Consider the following 23,417-nt stretch of genomic DNA (forward strand, 5'->3'; position numbering starts at 1 on the left):
CAATAAAAAAAAAAAAAAAGTGAAGTGCAATTCCCCCAGATATAAGTGATTAGCGTCATTGAGATGGTGTCGTAGTTTGAAGTTATCTCCAACTGTTATCATGCGTCCTAATTGTCCTCTCTTTTATTTGATACAGATAATTGAGAAGAGCAAAAGAGATCCCTCTGAAGAAATAGAGATTTTGCTGAGATATGGACAGCATCCAAATATCATTACATTAAAGGATGTGAGTCTGTTTTTATTACCGTTTTCTATTTTCAACTCAGTAGGCAAACTTTTGATATCTGATTCGCACATGGTTATACATAAGATACGGTAATTGTACTGGGATTCTGCTTGCAATAAAAAAAAATATATGTCACAGTAGATTTTGATAGTCCATATAACCCCTGTGATTATTTTATGTGTGCTACTTTATGCCTTTTTCCTGTCTCTTTTTCTTTTAGTAACAAAAAAAAAAGAAACAGTAAAATTATTAAACTTTTCTTTCTTTTTTTTCCACTTAAATGTAGCATCATAATGTTAATTATTTAAAGCTGGGTGTGTAAAATGATCTTTTATATTATTTGTTGTTCTATCTATTCAGCACTTAGGGCTATATTACGAGTGGCGAGCTAACTTTTGTGTGCAAAAGATAAGGGGTTTATCACGGCTATTTGCACGTCTGAAGTAGCGCAAGTATTACAAGTTGAGAGCAATTGAATTTAACGTTTCAGTATATTGCAATTTCAGAGCTCTGGTTAACTGTTTTGCTCAACAACAAAAATGCACAAAACACATGAAAAATACATTCAATAGTATAGTTATACTCATAATAACATTGTCTGATAAAAATGATAAAAAAAAATATTGCATCAAAAAGTTATAAGGGCTCAAAGATATATAGGCCCCTATTTAACAAAGTCTGGCGGACCTGATCCGACAGTACAGATCAGGTCCGCCAGACCTCGCTGAATATGGAGAGCAATATTCGTATTCAGCATTGCACCAGCAGCTCACAAATGCTGCTGGTGCAACGCCGGCCCCTGCAGACTCGCGGCCAATGGGCCGCCAGCAGGGAGGTGTTAATCAACCCGACCGTACTCGATCGGGTTGAATTCCGGCGATGTCTGTCCGCTTGCTCAGAGCAGGCGGACAGGATTATGGAGCAGCGGTCTTTGTGACCGCAGCTTCATAACTGCTGTTTCTGGCGAGCCTGCAGGCTCGCCAGAAACACGGGGCATCAAGCTCCATTCAAAGTTTGATAGATAGGCCCAGAGGTCTCAAGTGTTATACAAAAAAGGACATGGAAACAGCTTTAACATAGAGATACATACATAGATATTCATATATATATATCTGTATATATATATATATATATATATATATATACACACATACATACATACACACTGTATATTTACAAAGAAGAAAAAGGAAGATTATGAGAAAGTATAAAATGTATACTTATCTCAATACAGACAGGGATTTCAGCAAATCCCCTTATTAGAAAAAGAAACACCACATAAATATGTTGGTATATTTATTTTAATAAACAATATCAGATATGTGGACCACCACACAAGTGTCATCAGATCAAAAGGATCCTGAGAGAGAAATGGCAGTTTTTAATGTTGGATGAAAATATAAAAAAACTGGTAGGAAAAGTACCTTCCCTTGTAGCATGTATGGCTCCAAACCTTAAAGATAAATTGGATAAAAGTAAGTATAGCAAAAGTCTCACCAAAAATGGCTGACTTGAGAAACAATGTTGTTTCCAAGCAATGTTGCCCTACACTTTAAAATGTGCCACAACTGTTCTGTGGACGAACTAAATGTAATTGGTATTGAACAATGCTCTCTGTATGGGAGAGGAGGAGATATTGACAATTTGCTGCTCAGAAAGGAAGCAGCATGGATATACAGACTTCAAACTCTGGCACCAAACTAGAGTATGCTTTCTTCCTGACACAGCAATGAACCTGAAATATATATCTGCTCTGCTTCTAACTAGATTACAACAATTAAAGTGTACTATTATCCTTTGATGTTAACAATTATGATATTCCACCTGTTGGTTGATCAATAGGTGTGAACATCTGAGTATTATGTGTAATTACTGATGTTTAATAAGGTAAAATGTTCTTTTCCTAGACTTCAGTGACATACTGTAGGTTTTAAAATCTGCAAAAAGCATATTACTATATGGGTATCTGCCATTGAAATTGCAAAAGCCATATTATTTATTTTAGCTACTATTTTTACTAGTAAAAATATGATATAGTCAATACACAGATGTTTCAACACAAAACAAATTGGAGTCTCACAGTGGTAGCTGAATGACAAGCGCACTATATCGTTTTAAATTGAGCCTGAAAAACGTTCACCAATCCGGAGCATGGGCGGGACTTAAAAACTGTGCAAATACTATTGTAAAATAGGCCCTGAGGAAGTCACGTGGGGGGTGAAACAGCCGTTGGCATGAAATGTCATAGATGTGCGATTTTGCCAGCATCACGCTACATGCATTGGAGACAGTCAGGTTCTAGTTGGAAACACATTGCAATGTGGATGGCTTTGAATTGACTGCCTAGTTCCCTGTCAACAAACGGAGGACTTACTCTGATGCCGCAACCTAAGGAAAGTACAAAGCTGCACACTTTTGGGATAAATGTACCCTCCTTTGTGGGCAGAGGTTTCGAAATGCCTCTGAGTTATATTTTTGCCAACTAGTATGCTGTTACTAAATGAAGGCTGAGGACTTGGTATGCCCTTAAGGATCGAATACTTCCCCTATGGGTTTGAGCAGATAACCTAAATTATATATAATAACCTATATATTTTACACTATTGTGCATCAGATTATATATAATAGAGGATGAACATAGATCCTTATAAGGCTCCATGATAACAGATGGGCGCCTAGAATTGCGGTGTTATCTTCTGGTATAGGTGTTGTTCATCCCTATAAATCCATCATTACTTGTATGTATGTCCTAACATTGATGTATACAATATGTTCGCAAACTAGCTCTGCATAGATCCTTATTTGGATTACTAAGGTGGTGGATTCCTACAATTTAGTGGGGCCACCCTCTGGTAGAGGTGTTGCAAGTTGCTATTTAAGCCTTCTGTTTCTTTACAAGTCGATAGTGAGCTGGCTATGCTTTTAACTGTGTGCTTTATGACTATTTCTGTTATTGATACTATTATATAGTTGATGTTCACTATCTGATATTACTTATTAAAATAAATATACTAACATTTTTATGTGGTGTTTCTATTTATAATAAGGTGATGTGCTGAAATATGTATACATTTCTACTTTCTCATAATCTTCCTTTTTCTTCTTTGTGAAATTTTTGAATTTTAAGGGTCTGCACCACCTATATATATCTACACATCATAGTCTATATATTTTTTTCTGTCTCCCCATACTCTCTGTATACACACACATATATACAGTATATATACATATAACATAAAATATTCCTCTATATGAAGAACATTGGAATATGTAATAATAATTTATTTTGGGTTAGCGCACTTGGTTAAACGAGATTGGGTTTGTTCATGAGTAAGGGTGTTAAGACTTATTTCCACAAGTGGGCAAAGAGCTTTGCCTACTTCAGTGCAATACCCAACAAAATGCCCTTTTGGGGGCACTTTTCTAGGGTAGGTTTTTTAAAAATAGATAGTTTTTTTGGGGGGTTGGGGGTTATTTTAGTTTTAGTATACTTTTTTAATGCAAAAGAACTGTGATTACTTCAACTAACAAATGCCCTTTTTAGGGCAATATTTAGCGTAGTTTTTAGTATAGAGTTTTTTTAGGGGGGCTTTTTTTAAGGGGACTTTAGTTTTAGAATGGGGTTTGAACTGGCTGGTTTTTTTTTTAACTTTGGTAAAAAATTTTTTTAGGTAATGCTAGTTTTTTTTAATTTCTTGTAACTTAGGGGGCCTTAGGTTAGGGGTTTTGGAGGGTTAGCTGTTAGGGGGTTAAGTAGTGATAGGGTAGATTGTAATGGGGCTTTGTAGTGGCTAGGGGTTAATAGGTTAGGGGGTAGTTTGCGATGGTAGTAATGGCAGTTTAGGAGTTAATAGTGTAGGTTTTTTTGGGATGGGGTATTGGCGGTTTAGGGGATGTTAGTGTAGGGAATTTATAGCGGTGGGATGTTACAGTTTATGGGTTAATAGTGTACCTGGGGATGTGTTGGCTTAGGGTTTAATAGTTTAGAGAGTTTATAGCGGTGGGATGTGTGGCAGTTTAGGGGTTAATAGTGTAGCGGGTATTTTGCAATGAGGATGTGGCAGTTTAGGGGTTAATAGTGTAGCGGGTTAAAAGAATAGGGAGATGTGTCAGTTTAGGGGTTATTTGACTAGGGGCTAACTCATGAGTGTAGGTTTTTGTAACATTGCTGCTCCATTGAATTCAATAGGGTTACTGTGATATCGCAAATGCAATATCCTCTGGTTAACTTTTTGTGCAAGTCAGGTTTCGTGCAAGCTCAAAAAATGTACTTTCAACTTGTAATACCAGTGCTACCTGACAGATGCAAAAAGTTAACTTTTATCAATTTTAACGTTCCAGTTGGAGTGGTAATAACTGCTCCACTTGTAATCTAGTATGTAGTTGTCTCCCTTTAATTGTACAGAAAAAAACATAAATGTAATTGTAAAGCATATTATTATTATTATCATCATTAGCGTCATCATCATTTATTTGTAGAGTGTATTAATGTGTTTAAAAACAAAACTATATGACCTAGAAATATTTTACTTATAATTTGGGTGGTTTTACTATTTCAGACAGCTGCTACTGACAAAGATTGGTAAAATAGAAGCCAACAATCACTCAAACCACGTAGTAGCTTATGAATGACAACTCTAATTGATTAGAATGCCGGTCTTAATTTCAATCCTTTTCATTTCTAATTAACATACAAACTAATTATGTATGTATCTGTAGCAAAATTAAACTTAGAAAAATAGATGCAATTGAAACACTTAACCCAATGGATGCCATAAGTGGCTGCAAACCATACACTAACCCTACTCTAATTACAACAACACAACTTTATCATCCAACTGTCTTCAGATTGGTGACTGGTGACATTGTTAATCCACAATACATGAGGCATCAGTATCCACAGTATTTATCCACTTAAAGGACCAAACGCAATACGGTTAAAATCTCAATTTTTATTGTATCTACTTAAAAGCATTACAATGTGAACTGGTGCTAAAACAAACTCCAAACTCCAAAAGCAACAAAGGGACTGTGACTTTTATGCAGACGCATTTCATGCACATGTGGACTTGGTCACTGCTGATCAGAGCCACAATCCTTTTCAATAGATATACTGTAAATAAATTATTTTAAAACAAATATTTTACATTAATATTGGATATTCACATTCACATATTATTTGATATATCTTCATTTACCCCATTCAGGGCTAGATTATGAGTGGTGCACTAACTGTTGCGTGCAAGCGATAAGGGGTTTATTGTGGATCTTTGTGCACATCAGAAGTAGCGTGCCTATTACAAGATAATAGTAAACGCATTTGCTTGAGTGCAATTAGATTTAATGCGTGTCGGGATAGTGCAACCTCAGAGCCCTGGTTAACTGTTATTTGAAAAAAAGTAGCACAAACCACATACAAAATACATTTAAGGGTGTGTGTCCGGGCAGCGACCATACCAGGTCGTAATAGCAGAAGCTCCCAGAGGAAATATGGTAATCCGCTGATTATCTACCACCAAATACACCATCTTTCTGTAGAAACACTAGAACTGGCTCCCTTATGATCTGCTGGTTAACACCATAGCAAACTCAACATGTTATACATATCTGGGACCTGCTCCAGACATCTAAGGACTTGGGCTGCAGCCCTCTCATGAGTCATGAGTCCTGAGTCTTGTTCTGGGATATTTCCTTATCCTTCCACTTGACGCAGGAATAAGAAAACTACTGGCCAAGTTTGGTCTGATAGGGAAATATCCCACAAGCATTACATTTTACTTGGGACATGGACCCAAATGAGGTAGCTAGAGCAATCTCTCTTTAGGGACAGAAGCGGGGAACCCACGCCTCACACCTGCAAAGCCTGGATTCCAAATTGGAGACTTTTACTACTATGTACTTCTCACTTGTTGCAGAGAAGAATGCTGCACCTGTTGCCTTACAGCCTGTCCTTGCTGCTAGTACCGCAACTTCTCCCCTGCTTCTGGTAACATACCTCGGATACCGTTGCCTGACAAGTTTGATGGCACTACTGACTGCAGGGGTTTTCTCAACCAGTGCAGACTGCATTTCTGCAATGACCCTCATACCTTCCAGTCTCATAAGTCAAAGGTTACCTTTATCATTTCTTTGTTGAAAGACAAGGCCCTAGCCTGGGTCTCTCCCCTTTTGGAGTGCTCAACTCCTGGATGATGCTGATACCTTCATGTCTGCATTATCTTCCGTATTTGGGACTTCTGGTCGCACTTCTGCTGCAGAGTACTCTCTCTTGGATCTCCGTTAGAGCAATAGATCTATGGCACAGTACGCAAGTTTTGCACCTTAGCACTTGAGACCAGTTGGGATAGCAGTGCTCTCAAGGCGGCCTTCCAGAGAGGCCTGCATGAACGCATCATGGATGAGCTTACTTATTGTGATATTGCCTCTTCCCTGGATGATTTTATAGCACTCTGCATCAGTCTGGATTCTCGCTTTCAGGAAAGACAAGCTGAGAGAGAGCCAACTTGCAGAGTCCTTCCCTCTCATCGTCCTACCCGTCCAGCCAATAGACCGCCCTCTACCCTTTCAGCACTTCCAGTTACCTCTGAAGAGGAACCTATGGATCTCTCTTCTCTTAAATCCTCAGAATCTGAAAGACAGAGAAGGAGAAGATTTAGGGGTAAATTTATTATTGTGAGGACGGATATGATACGATGTAGCGTATCATGTCCGCCGCACATCGATAAATGCTGACAGCATACGCTGTCTGCATTTTTCATTGCATCAGCAGTTCTTGAGAACTGCTGGTGCAATACCACACCCTGCAGATTTGCGGCCAATCGGCCGCTAGCAAGGGGTGTCAATCAACCCGATCGTATTTGATCAGGCTGATTGCTGTCCGCCACTTGGTGGCGGATGAGTTAAGGAGCAGCAGTCTTAGGACCGCAGCTTCTTAACTTCCACTTTAGGAAGTTTTTTAGGGTTTGTAAAATATTAATTAATTGAAATACTAAACTACTAACTTTCAGCCAGATAACGAGTTTTGCGTTATGGCTGGCTCGCTAATAACTTGCAAGTTATTTTCACCGCTCACCTTTCATAGCGCTGCTATTACAGGTTTGCATAAAAATGGCTTTTGCGGGCGATATGGTTGCGTTGAGCTCCATACCTCACCCAAATACAAGCAGTGTTTTGACGTGCTTGTGCACGATTTCCCCATAGACATCAATGGGGAGAGCCAGCTGAAAAAAAGCCTAACACCTGCGATCGCGGAGCATAAGCTCCGTAACGCAGCCACATTGATGTCTATGGGGAAAAAAAAATGTATGTTTAAACCTAACACCCTAACATAAACCCTGAATCTAAACACCCCTAATCTGCCGCCCGACATCGCTGACACCTACATTACACTTATTAACCCCTAATCTGCCACCCCCAATGTCGCCGCCACCTACATACATTTATTAACCCCTAATCTGCTGTCCCCAATGTCGCCGCCACCTACCTACACTTATTAACCCCTAAACTGTTGCCCCCAACGTCGCCGCCACCTACATAATTTTTTTAACCCCTAATCTGCCGCCCCCAACGTCGCCGCCACCTACATTACACTTAACCTCTAATCTGCCGACCCCTATGTCGCCGCCACCTACCTATCTTATTAACCCCTAATCTGCCGCCCCCAATGTCGCCGTCACCACTATACTAAAGTTATTAACCCCTAAACCTCTGGCCTCCCACATCACTAACACTAAATAAATATATTAACCCAATAATGTAACCATAAATCCAATCAGCCATTAGGATTGAGCTCACATTCTATTGGCTATTCCAATCAGTCAATAGAATGCCAGCTCAATCCTATTGGCTGATTGCAACAGCCAATAGGATTTATCCCCTTAATTCCTATTGATGTCATTTAAAGGGAAACTTCATTCTTCAACAGCCATCGGAAGAAGAGGATGCTCCGCGCCAGATGTCTTGAAGATGGGCCCGCTCCGCGCCGGATGGATGAAGATGGAAGATGCCGTCTGGATGAAGACTTCTGCCCGCTTGGATGAAGACTTCGCCGCCTGGATAAGGATGGATGTCCGGTCTTCAAAAACTGTTAGTGGATCGTAGGGGGTTTGTGTTACGTTTTTTTAAGGGTTTATTGGGTGGATTTTATTTTTAGCTTAGGGTTTTGGGCAATCTAATAGAGCTAAATGCCCTTTTAAGGGCAATGCCCATCCAAATGCCCTTTTCAGGGCAATGGGGAGCTTAGGTTTATTTAGATAGGATATCATGTGGGGGGTTTGGTTGTGTGGGTGGTGGGTTTTACTGTTGGGGGGTTGTTTGTATTTTTTTTTACAGGTAAAAGAGCTGATTTATTTGGGGCAATGCCCCGCAAAAGGCCCTTTTAAGGGCCATTGGCAGTTTAGTATAGGTTAGTTTTTTTTATTTTGGGGGGCTTTTTTATTTTGATAGGGCTATTAGATTAGGAGTAATTTGTTTTTATTTTTGATAATTTCTTTTTTTATTTTGTTTAATTTAGTGTTTATAATTTTTTGTACATTATATAATTGTATTTTGTTAATTTAATTTATTTAATTTTATTGTAATGTTAGGTTTTAGTGTAAGGCAGGTTAGGTTTTATTTTGCAGGTAAATTTGTATTTATTTTAACTAGGTAGCTAGTAAATAGCTAATAACTATTTACTAACTAGTCTACCTAGTTAAAATAAATACAAACTTAGCTGTGAAATAAAAATAAAACCTAAGATAGATACAATGTAACTATTAGTTATATTGTAGCTAGCTTAGGGTTTATTTTATAGGTAAGTATGTATTTAGTTTTAAATAGGAATTAGTTAGTTATGAATAGTAGGTTTTATTTAGATTTATTTTAATTATATTTAAGTTAGGGGGTGTTAGGGTTAGGGTTACGTTAGGGTTAGGTTTAGAGGTTAATAATTTTATTATAGTGGCAGAGTAGGCGGACGGCAGATTAGGGGTTAATTATATTTAAATAGTGTTTTTGATGCGGGAGGGCGGCAGTTTAGGGGTTAATAATTTTATTATAGTGGCGACGATGTCAGGGAGCGGCGGAATAGGGGTTAATACATTTTTTAAGTGGCAACGATGTCTGGAGCGGCAGATTAGGGGTTCATTTTATTGTATTATTTGCGATGCGGGAGGGCCTCGGTTTTGGGGTGAATAGATAGTTTGTGGGTGTTAGTGTACTTTGTAGCAGTTTAGTTATGAGTTTTATGGTACAGCTTTGTAACGTAAAACTCATAACTACTGACTTTAGATGGCGGTACGAATCTTGTCGGTATAGAGTGTACCGCTCACTTTTTCGCCTCACAGCAAAACTCGTAATACCGGCGCTATGGAAGTCCCATTGAAAAATAACTTTTTTAAAAGTGCGGTACTGACGTTGTGTGACGGCCAAAAAAGTGTGCGGTACAGCTATACCTGCAAGACTTGTAATATCAGCGGTAGGGAAAAGGTATCTTTATGGCCCATAACAATGCTTTTTCACTCATAACGCAAAACTTGTAATCTGGCTGTTTATTATCATTATTATATTATTATTGTTATTATTTTAAAGTTAGCTTTGTAGTTAAGCTGTGTGGATGTGCTTGTGTATACTGAATCTATTATATACTGTAGGTGCCCACTGTCTATTTAAGATAAAGCAAAACTGTTGATTTGCATCAAAACTCACCTCAAGATCAGGTGGGGGTATTTAAAATCAGGTGGGGGTATTTAAAATCAAGTGGTACAGCTGATATACGCAGCTATTCAGCCGATGCATGAAATTTTGCAGGAAAGTAAATGCCGCTGCAAAATCGTTCAGGCAGCTATATTGACTTGGAATGGTATTAAATAAGAAGCGAGAATACAAACATACTTTAGTTCTTGCTGCAAATCTTTGTCACCTATGATTGGGGGAGTATGATTGTGTCCCTAGAGATAAAAAAAAAGATGAAATCTTTGTTTCTGCACTGCTGTCTCGCTCTGTTTCTTCCATTGCTTACAAAGGACCATTAAGTTAAGTTAAAGGGACACTTAACCCAAATTTTTTTCTTTCATGATTCAGATAGAGCATGCAATTTTAAGCAACTTTCTAATTTACTCCTATTATCACATTTTCTTCGTTCTCTTGCTATCTTTATTTGAAAAAGAAGACATCTAAGCTATTTGTTTGGTTCAGAACCCTGGAAAGCACTTGTTCATTGGTGGATGAATGTATAAACCAATCAGCAAGGACAACCCAGGTTGTTCACCAAAAATGGGCCGGCATCTAAACTTACATTCTTGCATTTCAAATAAAGATACCAAGAGAATGAAGAAAATTTGATAATAGGAGTAAATTAGAAAGTTGCTTAAAATTGCATGCTCTATCTGAATCACGAATGGAAAAAAAATTGGGTTCAGTGTTCCTTTAAAGAAAAACACTAAAAATTAGAAAAATACTTAAAACAATAAAATTAAAAAAAAACCTTGAAAGAAAACCCATAGAAAATAAAAAGTCTCCCATTTCTAAGTTTTTTTAAAAACAAACTGCTTGAAAATATGCTTTTTGAATAGGTGCCTTAGTATGTTTCACGCAGATTTTAAAATGCAGTATTTTAAGAAAATTACATATAATAGTACCATTAAGAATTTGTTAAATATATATATATATATATATATATATATATATATATATATATATATATATATATATATATATATATATATATATATGCACATACACAAACATTTTTTGTTAACCATTTTTTAATTCTTGATGTACAGGTCTATGATGATGGAAAATATGTCTACTTGGTGATGGAACTGATGAGAGGTGGTGAACTCTTAGACAGAATTCTTCATCAGAAGTGTTTCTCAGAAAGAGAAGCTAGTTCTGTGCTTTGTGTCATAACCAAGACTATGGACTACCTACATGCCCAAGGAGTATGTGCTTGGAATCTCTTATTTATGTACAGTATTTTAAGTAATAGTGCAATCATAAAAAACATAAAATGTTCACCTAATAATACACAATACATCATAATCTCAATAGCTGAAAAAAACAAAAAACAAAGCAATATGAGAGGATTAAAGGAACAGGAAACTAGGGATGGGCGAATGTTTTGCAACATTCGTTTCTTTTCAACTTCGTATGTTTGTTCAACACTCTAACATTAATTTAATGTAAATATTATGTCTAATGCTTTTTTTAAATGTAATATTCAAATTTTTCTAATAATTTGATTTGAATTATGCAATATTCAAATTCGAAAAATTCTAATCTATATATTTGTAACCGTGTTTCTAATGCTCTATTTAAATATTATATTTGAATTATACAATTTCTCAAGATAGAAACATTCAAATTGATATATTTCTATCTATTATGTATCAGTTTACTAAATTCCCTACCATGTGAGCTATTGAACTTCTGAATAGTATTTGTTAAATCAAATGTGGATATTTGATCTAATAATGAACATTTGAAAACTAAAGTCACATTCGAAAACCGGAATTAAAGGGAAAGTCTACACCTTAATCATCTTAAAGTCTTACCTTAGATTAAGCTGCAAATATTCTCCTGCACCCCTTTCTATATCTTGCAGCAGGAACAGTAAAAAAAAGTTATTTTAAAAAGAATAATGTTTCTGGCACTTTGAAATGGCTGCCAAGCTCCATCCAGTGGTGACATCACAATCTGGGCTACTTCTAGGCATTCTGCTGAATAGCATTGACAGTCTGTTAAATCCAACTAGTGAACCTTGTGTGATAGGATGCCATGTGCAGCCCAGATTGTGATGTCATCAGTGGGCAGAGCTTGGCAGTCATTTCAAAGTGATCAGAAACAATATTAATTTTAAAATAACTTTTTTTAACTATTCCTGCTGCATGATATAGAGAAGGAGCAGGACACTATTTGCAGCTTAATCTAAAGTAAGACTTTAAGATGACTATGGTGTAGACTGTCCCTTTAACATTTGATTACCAAATTTTAATGGATTTTCATTCTTACAAACATTCAATTATCCAAAACGAATATCCACAAGACTATTCGCTCTACCAAAGAATTGCACATTTGCTTATCCCTACACGAAACCTAAAATGTTTCTTTCATGATTCAGATAGAATATAAAATTTTCTAATTTACTTCTATTTTCTAGTTATTATTATTATCATGTATTTGTACAGCGCCGCAAAATTCCATGGTGCTGGGTACAGAAATACAATGACAAGGATTTGTGATAAGATACAAAAACATAACAGACTAAACAAATCTAGTAAGTAGGAAATGCACTACTGGGAGCTAGCTGAACAAAACAGTGAGCCACAGACACGAGGCATATATGTAAGCGACCAATCAGCAGCCAGCTCCTAGTAGTATATTGCTACTCTGGAGCATACTTTGGAACGCTTTTCAACAAAAAGGTACCAAGAGAATGCAGCAGATTAGATAATAAAAGTACATTGAAAAGTTGTTTGAAAATTGCATGCTGTATCTGAATCATGAACATATAATATTGACTTTACTCTCCCTTTTGTGGTAAAAAATAAAAGTATTAAAAATACGAGATGATGAAAGAAACAATGACTAGATTAACAGTGAATTAAATGGATTTGGCACTGAAAATTTAATTTGAACATTTTTGATTTAGGGTCTTTTTTTCATTTTATGTAACCAGAACCTAAAATTAGAACTAACTTTGCACTATAGATTGTAGATTTAAGTTTATTTTTAAAGGGACATTGTTCCTGCTAACCAATCACAAACTAATACACAGATATAGGGGCCTATTTATGTAAATGTGAGCGGACACGATACAATGTAGCGTATCATTTCTGCTGCACATCGATAAATGCCGACAGCTTACACTGTCAGCATTTATCGTTGCACCAGCAGTTCTTGTGAACTGCTGGTGCAATGCCGCCCCCTGCAGATTCACGGCCAATCACTGGCACCGTATTCGATCAGGTTGATTTCTGTCTGCGGCCTCAGTGCAGACGGACCAGGTAACTTCTGTTTCCGGCCTTAAGACTTGTGCGGAAACAGGGGCATCAAGCTCCATACAGAGCTTGATAAATCGGCCGCATGAATTCTATTTGCACATTTGCTATTAACGAAAGAGACTGGGGTGGCCAGCCCTCTTCTATTTCCTTAAAGGGACATTCCATCCAAAATTGAAATCTACATGGATGAATTTCAGTTTTGAATATAAGCAATTTTGTAATATACATGTATTAGTAAAAATGCTTCTAATAAAAGCTATAGCTGTTTCAAAAGTGTATTTAAGTATGCACCGTGCACCAGCATTTTAAACTTGCTCAGAGAGCCTAAGGTGCTTGTACCATCTGGTAATGACTCAATTTGTTAGTTGCTGACATGATACAAGCCCCTCTGGTGCTCTGAGTAGCTGCAATATTTAAAATGCTGGTGCACTGAGAATATCTAGTTATGCTTCACATGCACGTGCATAGAAAAATGTAAACTCTAAAACAATGATAACTTTTACTAGAAGCATTTTTGCTAACAAATGTATATTGCAAATATGTTTCTATCTAAAGATGTAATTCATCTATGTGCATTTAAAGCGACATAAACCCAATTTTTTTCTTTCATGATTTAGATAGAACATAACATTTTAAACAACTTTCTAATTTACTTCTATTATCATATTTTCTTCATTTTCATGCTAGCCTTTGTTGAAAAGCAGAAATGTAAGCTCAAGAAAGTGCACGTGTCTGCATCAGTATATGGCAGCAGCTTTGCAACAATGTTATACATTAGCAAGAGCACTAGATGGCAGCACTACTTCTTGTCATGTAGTGCTTCAGGCATGTGCACGCTACCTACCTAGGTATCTCTTCAACAAAGAATAACATGAGAATGAAATAAATTTGATAACAGAAGTAAATTGGAAACTTAAAAAAATTGTATTCTCCATCTGAATCCTGAAAGAAAATTTTGGGGTTTAATGTCCCTTTAAATTTTGACTGGAATATCCCTTTAAGGTGTTTTAGCTTTGATTCATCTTAATTACTTAGTAATAACATATATAATAGATATTTGAGCAAACAGACATATATTCCTTTCTAATCTCCATCTAATAGCTAAATATAAATATGTATTTATATATAAACAATTATATTCACATCTAAACGTCATAATATGCTCACTGCTATTGCAAAGAATGATTTTCCTATCTTGGTTGTTGTTGCATAACTGATAATCCCTCTTAAAAGAGTAAATGAGTACAGATAATGTGAGGGAGGAGGAGGAGGAATTAAATGGCTCGCAGAAAAATATTAGCCCAATGCTCCCTGGGAGAAATTAGAACAAGCAAACATTTCAAATGTAACAGCAAAAGGAAGCAAAATAAATAATGCATATCCTAATAATTAATATTTTTAAATCTTTTTATGAGTTGTTAAAATGTTAAATTTAATAATCCTTTAATGAGATAGTTCCCTAGGTGACGATTGCCTTTAAAACAACCCATGAGGAGCCTCATAATACTGATAAGGCGAGAAAGAGAGAGAGAGAGAGAGAGAGAGAGAGAGAGAGAGAGAGAGAATGAAGCCTATTTGAATGGGCTTGTCCCAAGAACAGTAGCTGTAGTTTCAATAAGCAAAAAACAGCTATTTCAAATTTAAAAAAACCCCTAAATGAGCAACGTTTCATAGATCTAAAATTCCTCAGCTGGTATAATTAGTTATTGGAGCAACATTAACAGGAAACCAGTTTTGCAGTAATACCCCTTTAAATTATGTTTAATTTAAAACATTTTAAATTCTTTGCAAAAACAGATGTTTATTTTATGAAAATGCATCAAGATACTTTCATTTTCCCTTTTTGTCTTCTAAATATTTTTTAAGGTTGTTCATCGAGATTTAAAGCCAAGTAACATATTGTACATGGATGAATCTGGAAATCCAGACTCAATAAGAATATGTGATTTTGGATTTGCCAAACAATTAAGAGCTGAAAATGGCTTGCTCATGACTCCTTGCTATACTGCAAACTTTGTGGCTCCTGAGGTATTCATTTTTGATTGTTTTTGTTCCCCTTTTATTTTATAGCAAACAAACTGTAAAGTGGTAATTTACTATTAACAATTATTAATTAAAAAAAAAATCTGTTTAAAGTTTATTATGAACCTTCTTAAAGTGATGGTAACCACATAATTATTTTTTTAAAGTGTAAATATTTTTTATGATAAAAGGTTTATAATCCTAATTGGTATTGTCTGTTCCTCAACCCCCTTCATTTCCTCTTTTGGCTGGGCTGTGATGTATAGAGCAGTCCCATCCTCTCTCTACATAGGCTTTCTAAGGGCTTTAGAGGGGCTGGACTTTAAGATAGTCATATGACACACATGTTTATTGGATGTTCACTGAAATTGTCATAAAAAAAAAAAAGAGTTCAGCCAAGTGGGCTGGCATAACATTACAATAGAAGCATTACTATATGCACTAATTTAACCCTTTCAAAGACGGATTAAAAACAAGAAAAAAGTACACATATGAGTACACATAATTTTTTGAATGGCAAAGATTACATATATGGCATTTTATTAGTTCAAGCTTACTATCACTTTAATTTTTAACCTAATATAAATTTAAAAATGGCACGTAGTTCAAAAGTTCACAGTTATCTTTTTTTAACAGTAAAATGTAGCTTTTATTAAGTGATTGTTAAAGCATCTGTAAGGTCCCTTATATCTCATAATCAGCAACATTTCTAATATGTTTTCCCTAACTTAAGGTATTAAAGCGTCAAGGATATGATGCTGCTTGTGATATTTGGAGTTTAGGAATTCTTCTTTACACAATGCTGGCAGGGTAAGTCATGCCTCCATACATTTAGCATTGTTTAACCAAGTGATGATGCTTTATTTTGCAAAAGAAGTTATAAAACAACAATTTGTGCTAATAAAGCTCTAGCCATAACTGAATTTGCAAAACTGATAATTGTACAAGACACTTGCACATCTCTTTACAGAAAGGCTCAGTGTTTCCACTTGAGCAGGGAATACTGGGTAACAATATGCAAATTAGCTTTGCAAAGTCTAATTTTCTTGCTTCCTGTATCAATTTAACAAAGACTCCCTCATACCTGTGCAATGTATTATTGTGCAGCCAGCACAACAGAGGCGCCATGCAGGTGCATGCCTGAGACTCTCAAGACCTTCATAAAAGCTGTAGACAGAAGGAGTTACATCTGAGACTAAACAAATCTGTAGACTTAAAGTTAGTCCTGTGTTTCAGTGTTCAGGTCTGAGTGCTGTAAATGTGGGCTCTGTTCTTTGAGACTGTTGGTGGCAGTTTATGTGTGTTGATTTTCAGTGTGTGTGCCTCAGGGTTTGGGTTTGTCTGCACATGTAATTTGCACTATTTTGTACTGCTGCTCCACATCAGGCTTCTCTCTTCAAACAGCGCTGTGCTCTGGCTGCACTGTGTACATTTTCCTTAAAGTGATGGTAAACTTTGGTGATTCCATCAACAATTTTTGTAATGAATCATTAAATGAGGGGCACCACTTTCATTCATTAAAATAAAATGTATAAGCCTCATTTAAAAAAATAATTCACCTTTAGTGTAGTTAAACATCGCACTGTTCCTCCGCCCGCAACTCATACTCTATTTGCGCCCGGGTCTATCCGGGACAAATCCGGGTCTATCCAATTGTTGTGTGCCCCCTTTGGCGTCAAATTCATGAACATTAACGCCCCCTGTTTTGTATGCGCATAGCCCTGTGGGGCCCCATGTGTTAGGAAATTGGCATCACTTATTTAAATGAAAGATCAGATAGAATAATTGACAATGCTTATGCTGATGATAAAGATTATTATTATTAATATTCTTTTTCCTCTTCTATAATAATTCTCATGATAATAATAAAAAGCTTGTTACATTTTACCCTTTTGCTTCATAGCTTTACTCCATTTGCAAATGGACCAGAGGACACTCCAGAAGAGATTTTGGCAAGGATAGGTAGTGGAAAATATGCACTTTCTGGAGGAAACTGGGATTTAATATCTGATGCTGCCAAGGTGACTGCTTTATAGATTATATTTATTTTGGCACAACAGAAAACAAATTGTATGTTTTAATATATGAATTTATTTAAGTCAGTTGCTTGAGACAATAAAGAATTTCTCATAAAGATTTGTCACACAAATAACTTGTTTTGCTATAACATCTATGTATATGTTAACCCCTTAACAATGGTTGATGTACCCTGTACGTCGGCTGTTGTTTTCATTCTAAGGTGAGACCGCACTATTTCGGAATGTCTCTTGGAGTGAGTCATGTAGCTGCTGTCTGTGTCCATGCCATTAAAGGGACATTAAACCCAATTTTTTTCTTTCATAATTTAGATAGAGAATGCAAATTTAAACAACTTTCTAATTTACTTCTATTATCTAATTTGCTTCATTCTCTTGATAATCTTTGCTGAAAAGCATATCTAGATAGGCACAGAACCTGATGATTGGTGGATGCACACAGATGCCTCGTGTGATTGGCTCACCCATGTGCATTGCTATTTCTTAAACAAAGGATATCTAAAGAATGAAGCAAATTAGATAATAGAAGTAAATTGGAATGCTGTTTAAAATTGTATTCTCTATCTGAATCATGAAAGAAAAAAAATTGGGTTTAATGTTCCTTTAAGGGGATAAGGAGTTAAAGGGACATGATACCCTAATGTTGAAGCACTTGAAAGTGATGCAGCACAGCTGTAAGAATCTGATAAGAAAATTTCACCTGAACATCTCTGTGTAAAAAAAGGACGATATTTTCCTCAGCTTTTAACAGTTATACTGCATCATTTTCAAGTGATTTAGCATATGAGTATTATCTCCATTTAAACAAGTTTACTACTATTATTAGAAAACCATTAAAGTTAATTAATTTGATGCATTCCTTTGCTTTAGTTACACTGTGTACCATAGAGTTATAACAAACTTCAAACTCACTACCTATGTCTATAACTTCATAGAACGTTAATTACTATTTAAATTTAACCTTAAAAGGGGCAGTAAATACTAATCTAGGTTATACTGCAGGTATCTGTAGGAGAGTTGCTACACATGTTCAAACACACCAGCACTGGAATGTAGTAAAACCTAGATTTCAACATGGCGGCACTCATGACTTGAGGGAGGCAAGGAATAACCTTAATACTATGTTTATAACTGTATTCAGTGTTTAATGTCCCTTTAAAGGGATATTGTACTCAAAAAATGTCTATAATGCATATGAAAAAGTAGCATTTAGACGTTAAAAATATTTTTGTCTGAAAAAATGCTGAGTAAAAGATTTGAAACTAATTCTGCTTTGCTGATTGAAAGGGACACACCTCTCCAAATATGACAAAAAACACTGGTTAATTCAGCAAAGGAACACAAGTTTTCAAAAAACAAAAACTGAAATATATTCTGAAATGTCCTATATTTAGATGAAAAAAGAGAAGTTAAAGGGCCACTAAACCCAAAATCTTTCTTTCATGATTCAGATAGAACATACAAATTTAAACAACATTACAATTTACTTCTATTATTTATTTTGCTTCATTTTTTAGATATCCTTATTTGAAGAAAAAGCAATGCACATAGGTGAGCCAATCACATGAGGCTTCTATGTGCAGCGAGCATATCTAGATATGCTTTTCCGCAAAGAATATCAAGAGATTAAAACAAATTAGATAATAGAAGTAAATTAGAAAGATGTTTAAAAATGCATTCTCTTTCTAAATCATGAAAGAAAAAATGTGGGTATCATGGCCCTTTAACTTCAAAGTAGAATCATATCATTTCTATTACACATATGAAAGAGTACTATTTAAAGGGAGATGAAACTCATTTTTTTTCTTTCCTTATTCAGATAGAGAATAGAATTTTAAAAAATGTTTCAAATTTACATCTAGAGACCTATTTATCAAATGTCTGTTGGACCTGATCCGACAGTGCGGATCAGGTCCGACAGACATCGCTGAATGCGGAGAGCAATACGCACTCCGTATTCAGCATTGCAGCAGCAGCTCTTGTGAGCTGCTGGTGCAATGCCGCCCCCTGCAGACTAGCGGTCAATCGGCCGCCAGCAGGGAGGTGTCAATCAACCAGATCTTACTCGATCGGGTTGAATTGTGGCGATCTCTGTCCGCCTGCTCAGAGCAGGCAGACAGGGTTATGGAGCAGCGGTCTTTAGACTCGCCAGAAACACAGGCCCTCAAGCTCCATTCAGAGCTTGATAAATGGGCCTCCTAGTATGAAATTTGCCTCATTCTCTTGTTATTCTTTGTTGAAGAGAGATATCTAGATAGGTAGCGTGCACATGTCTGAAAAACGATGTGACAGGAAATAGTGCTGCCATCTAGCACTCTTTCTAATGTATAACATTTTTGGAAAACTGCGCTATATACGTAGTACTGCAGATAAGTGCATTGGAAAGTCGTTTAAAATTATACACTTTATTTAAATCAAGTAAGAAAAATTGTGGGTTTTTATGTGCTAAAAATATATTTTTTTAATAAAAAAAGGTTATTTTTAAGCATTTTACTATGACTGTGAAGCTAAGCAGAAGAGCATATGTTTATGTGTATACAATTGGCACTTTACGACTGATTGCTTACTGGCTGAATCCAGAATTCCCAGTGTTTTGTTGGTTTGCAAAGTAAAACAAAATTTAAAAAAAAATCTCCGTACCTGAATAGTTATTTTCCAAAACAGTTTCTCTGTTACATTTTAACACACCCTCTTTTATATTTTATATATATTTAAAAAAAAAAAAGACTTTAAAATATTAAAAGCAGGGGCGAAAATACAGGCGGTGCAGAGTCCGCAATTGCAACTGGGCCCCCAAGGGTGGGTGCTCAGCTTCTTCTTCAAAAAAAAAAAGAATATTTTTTTTACAATAAAAAACGTTGACCTGCCACTGCCTGCATTGATATCATGTGAGTGTGACATGATGCTTCACTAGTGTCTCTGACTACAGGGGTTAGTGTTTCTGTTTTACCCATTGGTGTTTATGTGTGTGTGTGTGTGTGTATGACTGTGTGTGTATTTATGCATGTATTTGTGTGTGTGTATGTTTGTAGAACCAGCAAATTACAGACCTTGTTACTACAGCATGGGGGGGGGGGGGGGGTAAACAGTGTCACTATACAGTACCACTATGTACAGTACGGGGGGGCTGGACCATGTCACTGACTACTGTGGTCACTTTATAAAGTACTGGGGCGCGTAGGGTCAGGCCAGCCATCTCACCGGCAGATTACAGTCTGTGTAACTAACTCACTATATACAGTACTGGTGGGTTAAACAGTGTCACTATATACAGTAATAGGGGGTCAGACCATCTCACAGACTGTGGGCACAGGCCTTTTTGCAGACATGTAATCTGATTCACATTTTTTTTCTGTGTTAAATGTAAAAAAATAAATAAAAAAAAGATATGTATCAAATTCACTTTTTTTGGGGGGTGGGGGGCCCTTCCTAATTTCTTGCACCTGGGCCCTGTGGTTTCTAGTTACCCCTTTGATTAAAAGTTTTCTTGACTGAATGCTCTAAATATGTTATTGTGTTTTAGGACATTGTTTCTACAATGCTTCATGTAGACCCACGTCAGCGTCTGACTGCTGCTCAAGTACTGCATCACCCTTGGATTGTAAACAGAGAATATCTGTCGCAAAATCAGCTCAGCAGACATGATTTCCACCTGGTTAAGGTATTTTCATTTTAATGAATTATAGAGTTGGTATTACTAGTGCACCTAACAATGGTAAATAAATAGCAAAAACAGTCTCACTACTGCAAATCTGCATCTCATCTCATGTCACTCTCCCTCTTGCTCATACTAGCTGCTGGCGACTTATCCCCTAATCCTGGTCCCCCACATTTTCCTTGCCCTGCGCACCCATGTGTACCCTTCAATAGACTTAAAAAAACAAAACTCTGGTAACCCTAATCTCATTCCTCTTTCATCTAAAGCCACCACCCCCTTCACTTGCGCACTTTGGAACTCTCGCTCTGTTTGCAACAAGCTCACTTCTATCCATGACCTCTTTATCTCCCACTCTCTCAATTTTCTGGCTCTCACAGAAACCTGGCTCTCTCCTTCAGACACTGCTTCCTCTGCTGCACTGTCACATGGGGGTCTCCACTTCAGCCACACTCCTAGGTCTGACAATAGACCTTCTCTTCCCTCACATTTTCTTCATTCGAAACACACAGGATTAGCTTATTCTCTCCCCTCTCTATACGCGTTGCGGTCATATACCGCCCCCCTGGCTCTGCAACTCTATTTCTAGATCACTTTGTTGCCTGGCTACCTTACTTTCTTTCCTCAGATACCCATGTTGATAATCCCACTGCCTCCTCTGCAAAAAGTTCTGCAACTCACTTCCTCTTTCGGCCTGTCACAATGGACTGACTCTCCCACTCACAAAGATGGTCACTCCCTTGATCTGATTTTCAGTTATCGATGCACTATCTCAAACTTCACAAACTCACCTTTTCCTCTTTCTGACAACCACCTCCTCGCTTGTACCATCACCTCCTTCTACCCCCACACTAAACTTCACAGAAGAATCAAGTCATTAGATCAGCAACAGCTCGCTAGCTCTCTCGAACCTCTTCTCTCTTCCATCCCCTCCTTTTCCTGTCCTGATGAATCCATCTCCCACTATAACTCCACCCTTACATCAGTCCTTGATAACCTGGCCCCACCTACCATAGCTCGGAAAACATACACTCATCCTCAGCCCTGGCATACTCCTCTCACACGGTACCTACGCATATGTTCCCATACTGCTGAGCGACACTGGAGGAAATCTCTGAGTTCTGCTGACTTTCTTGACTATAAGTTCATCTTAGACTCTTACTATTTTGCCCTTAATCTATATAAGCAACACTACTCCTATCTCTACGCTTTCTTTAAACCCAAAACGTCTGTTCTCCACATTCAATACTCTTCTCCACCCACCCCCACCTCCCACCACAACTTCTCTCTCAGCCCAAGATTTTGCCAGCTACTTCAACAACAAAATCGACTCCATCAGAACTGAAATCAGCTCTCAACATACTACTGGTCTCCCACCCCCTCAAAAGATCACAATCATCCACATAGCCATACATTTAGCTCTTTTGCCCCTGTTACAGAGGATTAAGTTTCTGCCCTTATACTATCCTCTCACCTCACTACCTGTCCCCTTGACCCCATCCCCTCACAACTTCTCCCCTCCCTCTCTTCTACCCTTACCCCTATACTCACACACATCTTCAACCTCTCCCTCAGCACTGGTATAATTCCCACATCTCTTAAACATGCATTAGTCACACCTATCCTCAAAAAAACCTTCTCTCGATCCAACCTCCCCATCCAACTACCACCCTATTTCCCTACTACCTCTTGCCTCAAAGCTTCTTGAAAGCTAGTATATGCATGTCTATCCCATTTCCTTACAATAAACTCCTTCCTTGACCCACTGCAATCTGGATTTCACCCCCTTCACTCAACAGAGACAGCAATTGTTAAGGTTACCAACAACATACTTACAGCAAAATCAAAAGGCCACTTCTCTCTACTTATCCTCCTTGATCTGTCTGCAGCCTTTGATACTGTCGACCACCCTCTTTTGCTCTATACCCTCCAATCCTTCGGCATCTGTGACACAGCTCTCTCTTGGTTCTCTTCCTATCTGTCTAACCATACCTTTAGTATTGTAGCCTTCTCTGGGGTATCCTCTGCCCCGTTACCTCTTTCTGTTGGGGTACCGCAAGGCTCTGTCCTTGGTCCCCTTCTCAATCTACATGTCCTCATTAGGTTCCTTAATAAAGTCCCACGGGTTTCATTATCATTTGTATGCCGACGATACACAAATCTACCTCTCTGCACCAGAATTATCTCCTTCCTTGCTAGCCCGTGTCACTAACTGTCTCTCTCATATCTCATCTTGGATGTCCTCTCACTACCTCAAGCTAAGTCTCTCTAAAACTGAGCTCCTTATTTCCCCCCTTCTTCAAAAATCTCTACCCATGTCTCTATAACTGTTGACAACTCCATCATTACCCCAACCTCACATGCCCAATGTCTTGGGGTCACACTTGACTCAGATCTTTCTTTCACTCCACACATTCAGTCCTTGGCTAAAGCCTGCCGCTTCTACCTTAAAAACATTGCTAACATTAGATATTTCCTTACACAAGACACAACAA

General features: G+C 37.3%; 1 protein-coding gene across 1 annotated transcript in view; it reads left to right on the forward strand.

Moving 5' to 3' along the window:
* LOC128656883 (ribosomal protein S6 kinase alpha-2) overlaps positions 1-23,417 on the forward strand; it is a 631,966-nt gene that overhangs the window by 592,453 nt on the left and 16,096 nt on the right. The window contains exons 15-20 of the mRNA XM_053711048.1: positions 137-226; positions 10,990-11,148; positions 15,076-15,237; positions 15,965-16,041; positions 17,135-17,252; positions 20,791-20,928. Of these exons, the coding sequence (XP_053567023.1) occupies positions 137-226; positions 10,990-11,148; positions 15,076-15,237; positions 15,965-16,041; positions 17,135-17,252; positions 20,791-20,928 (744 nt within the window). The remainder of the gene's footprint in view (positions 1-136; positions 227-10,989; positions 11,149-15,075; positions 15,238-15,964; positions 16,042-17,134; positions 17,253-20,790; positions 20,929-23,417) is intronic.

The sequence above is a fragment of the Bombina bombina genome, chromosome 4 (assembly GCF_027579735.1).
Source record: "Bombina bombina isolate aBomBom1 chromosome 4, aBomBom1.pri, whole genome shotgun sequence".
Taxonomy (NCBI): Eukaryota; Metazoa; Chordata; class Amphibia; order Anura; family Bombinatoridae; genus Bombina; species Bombina bombina.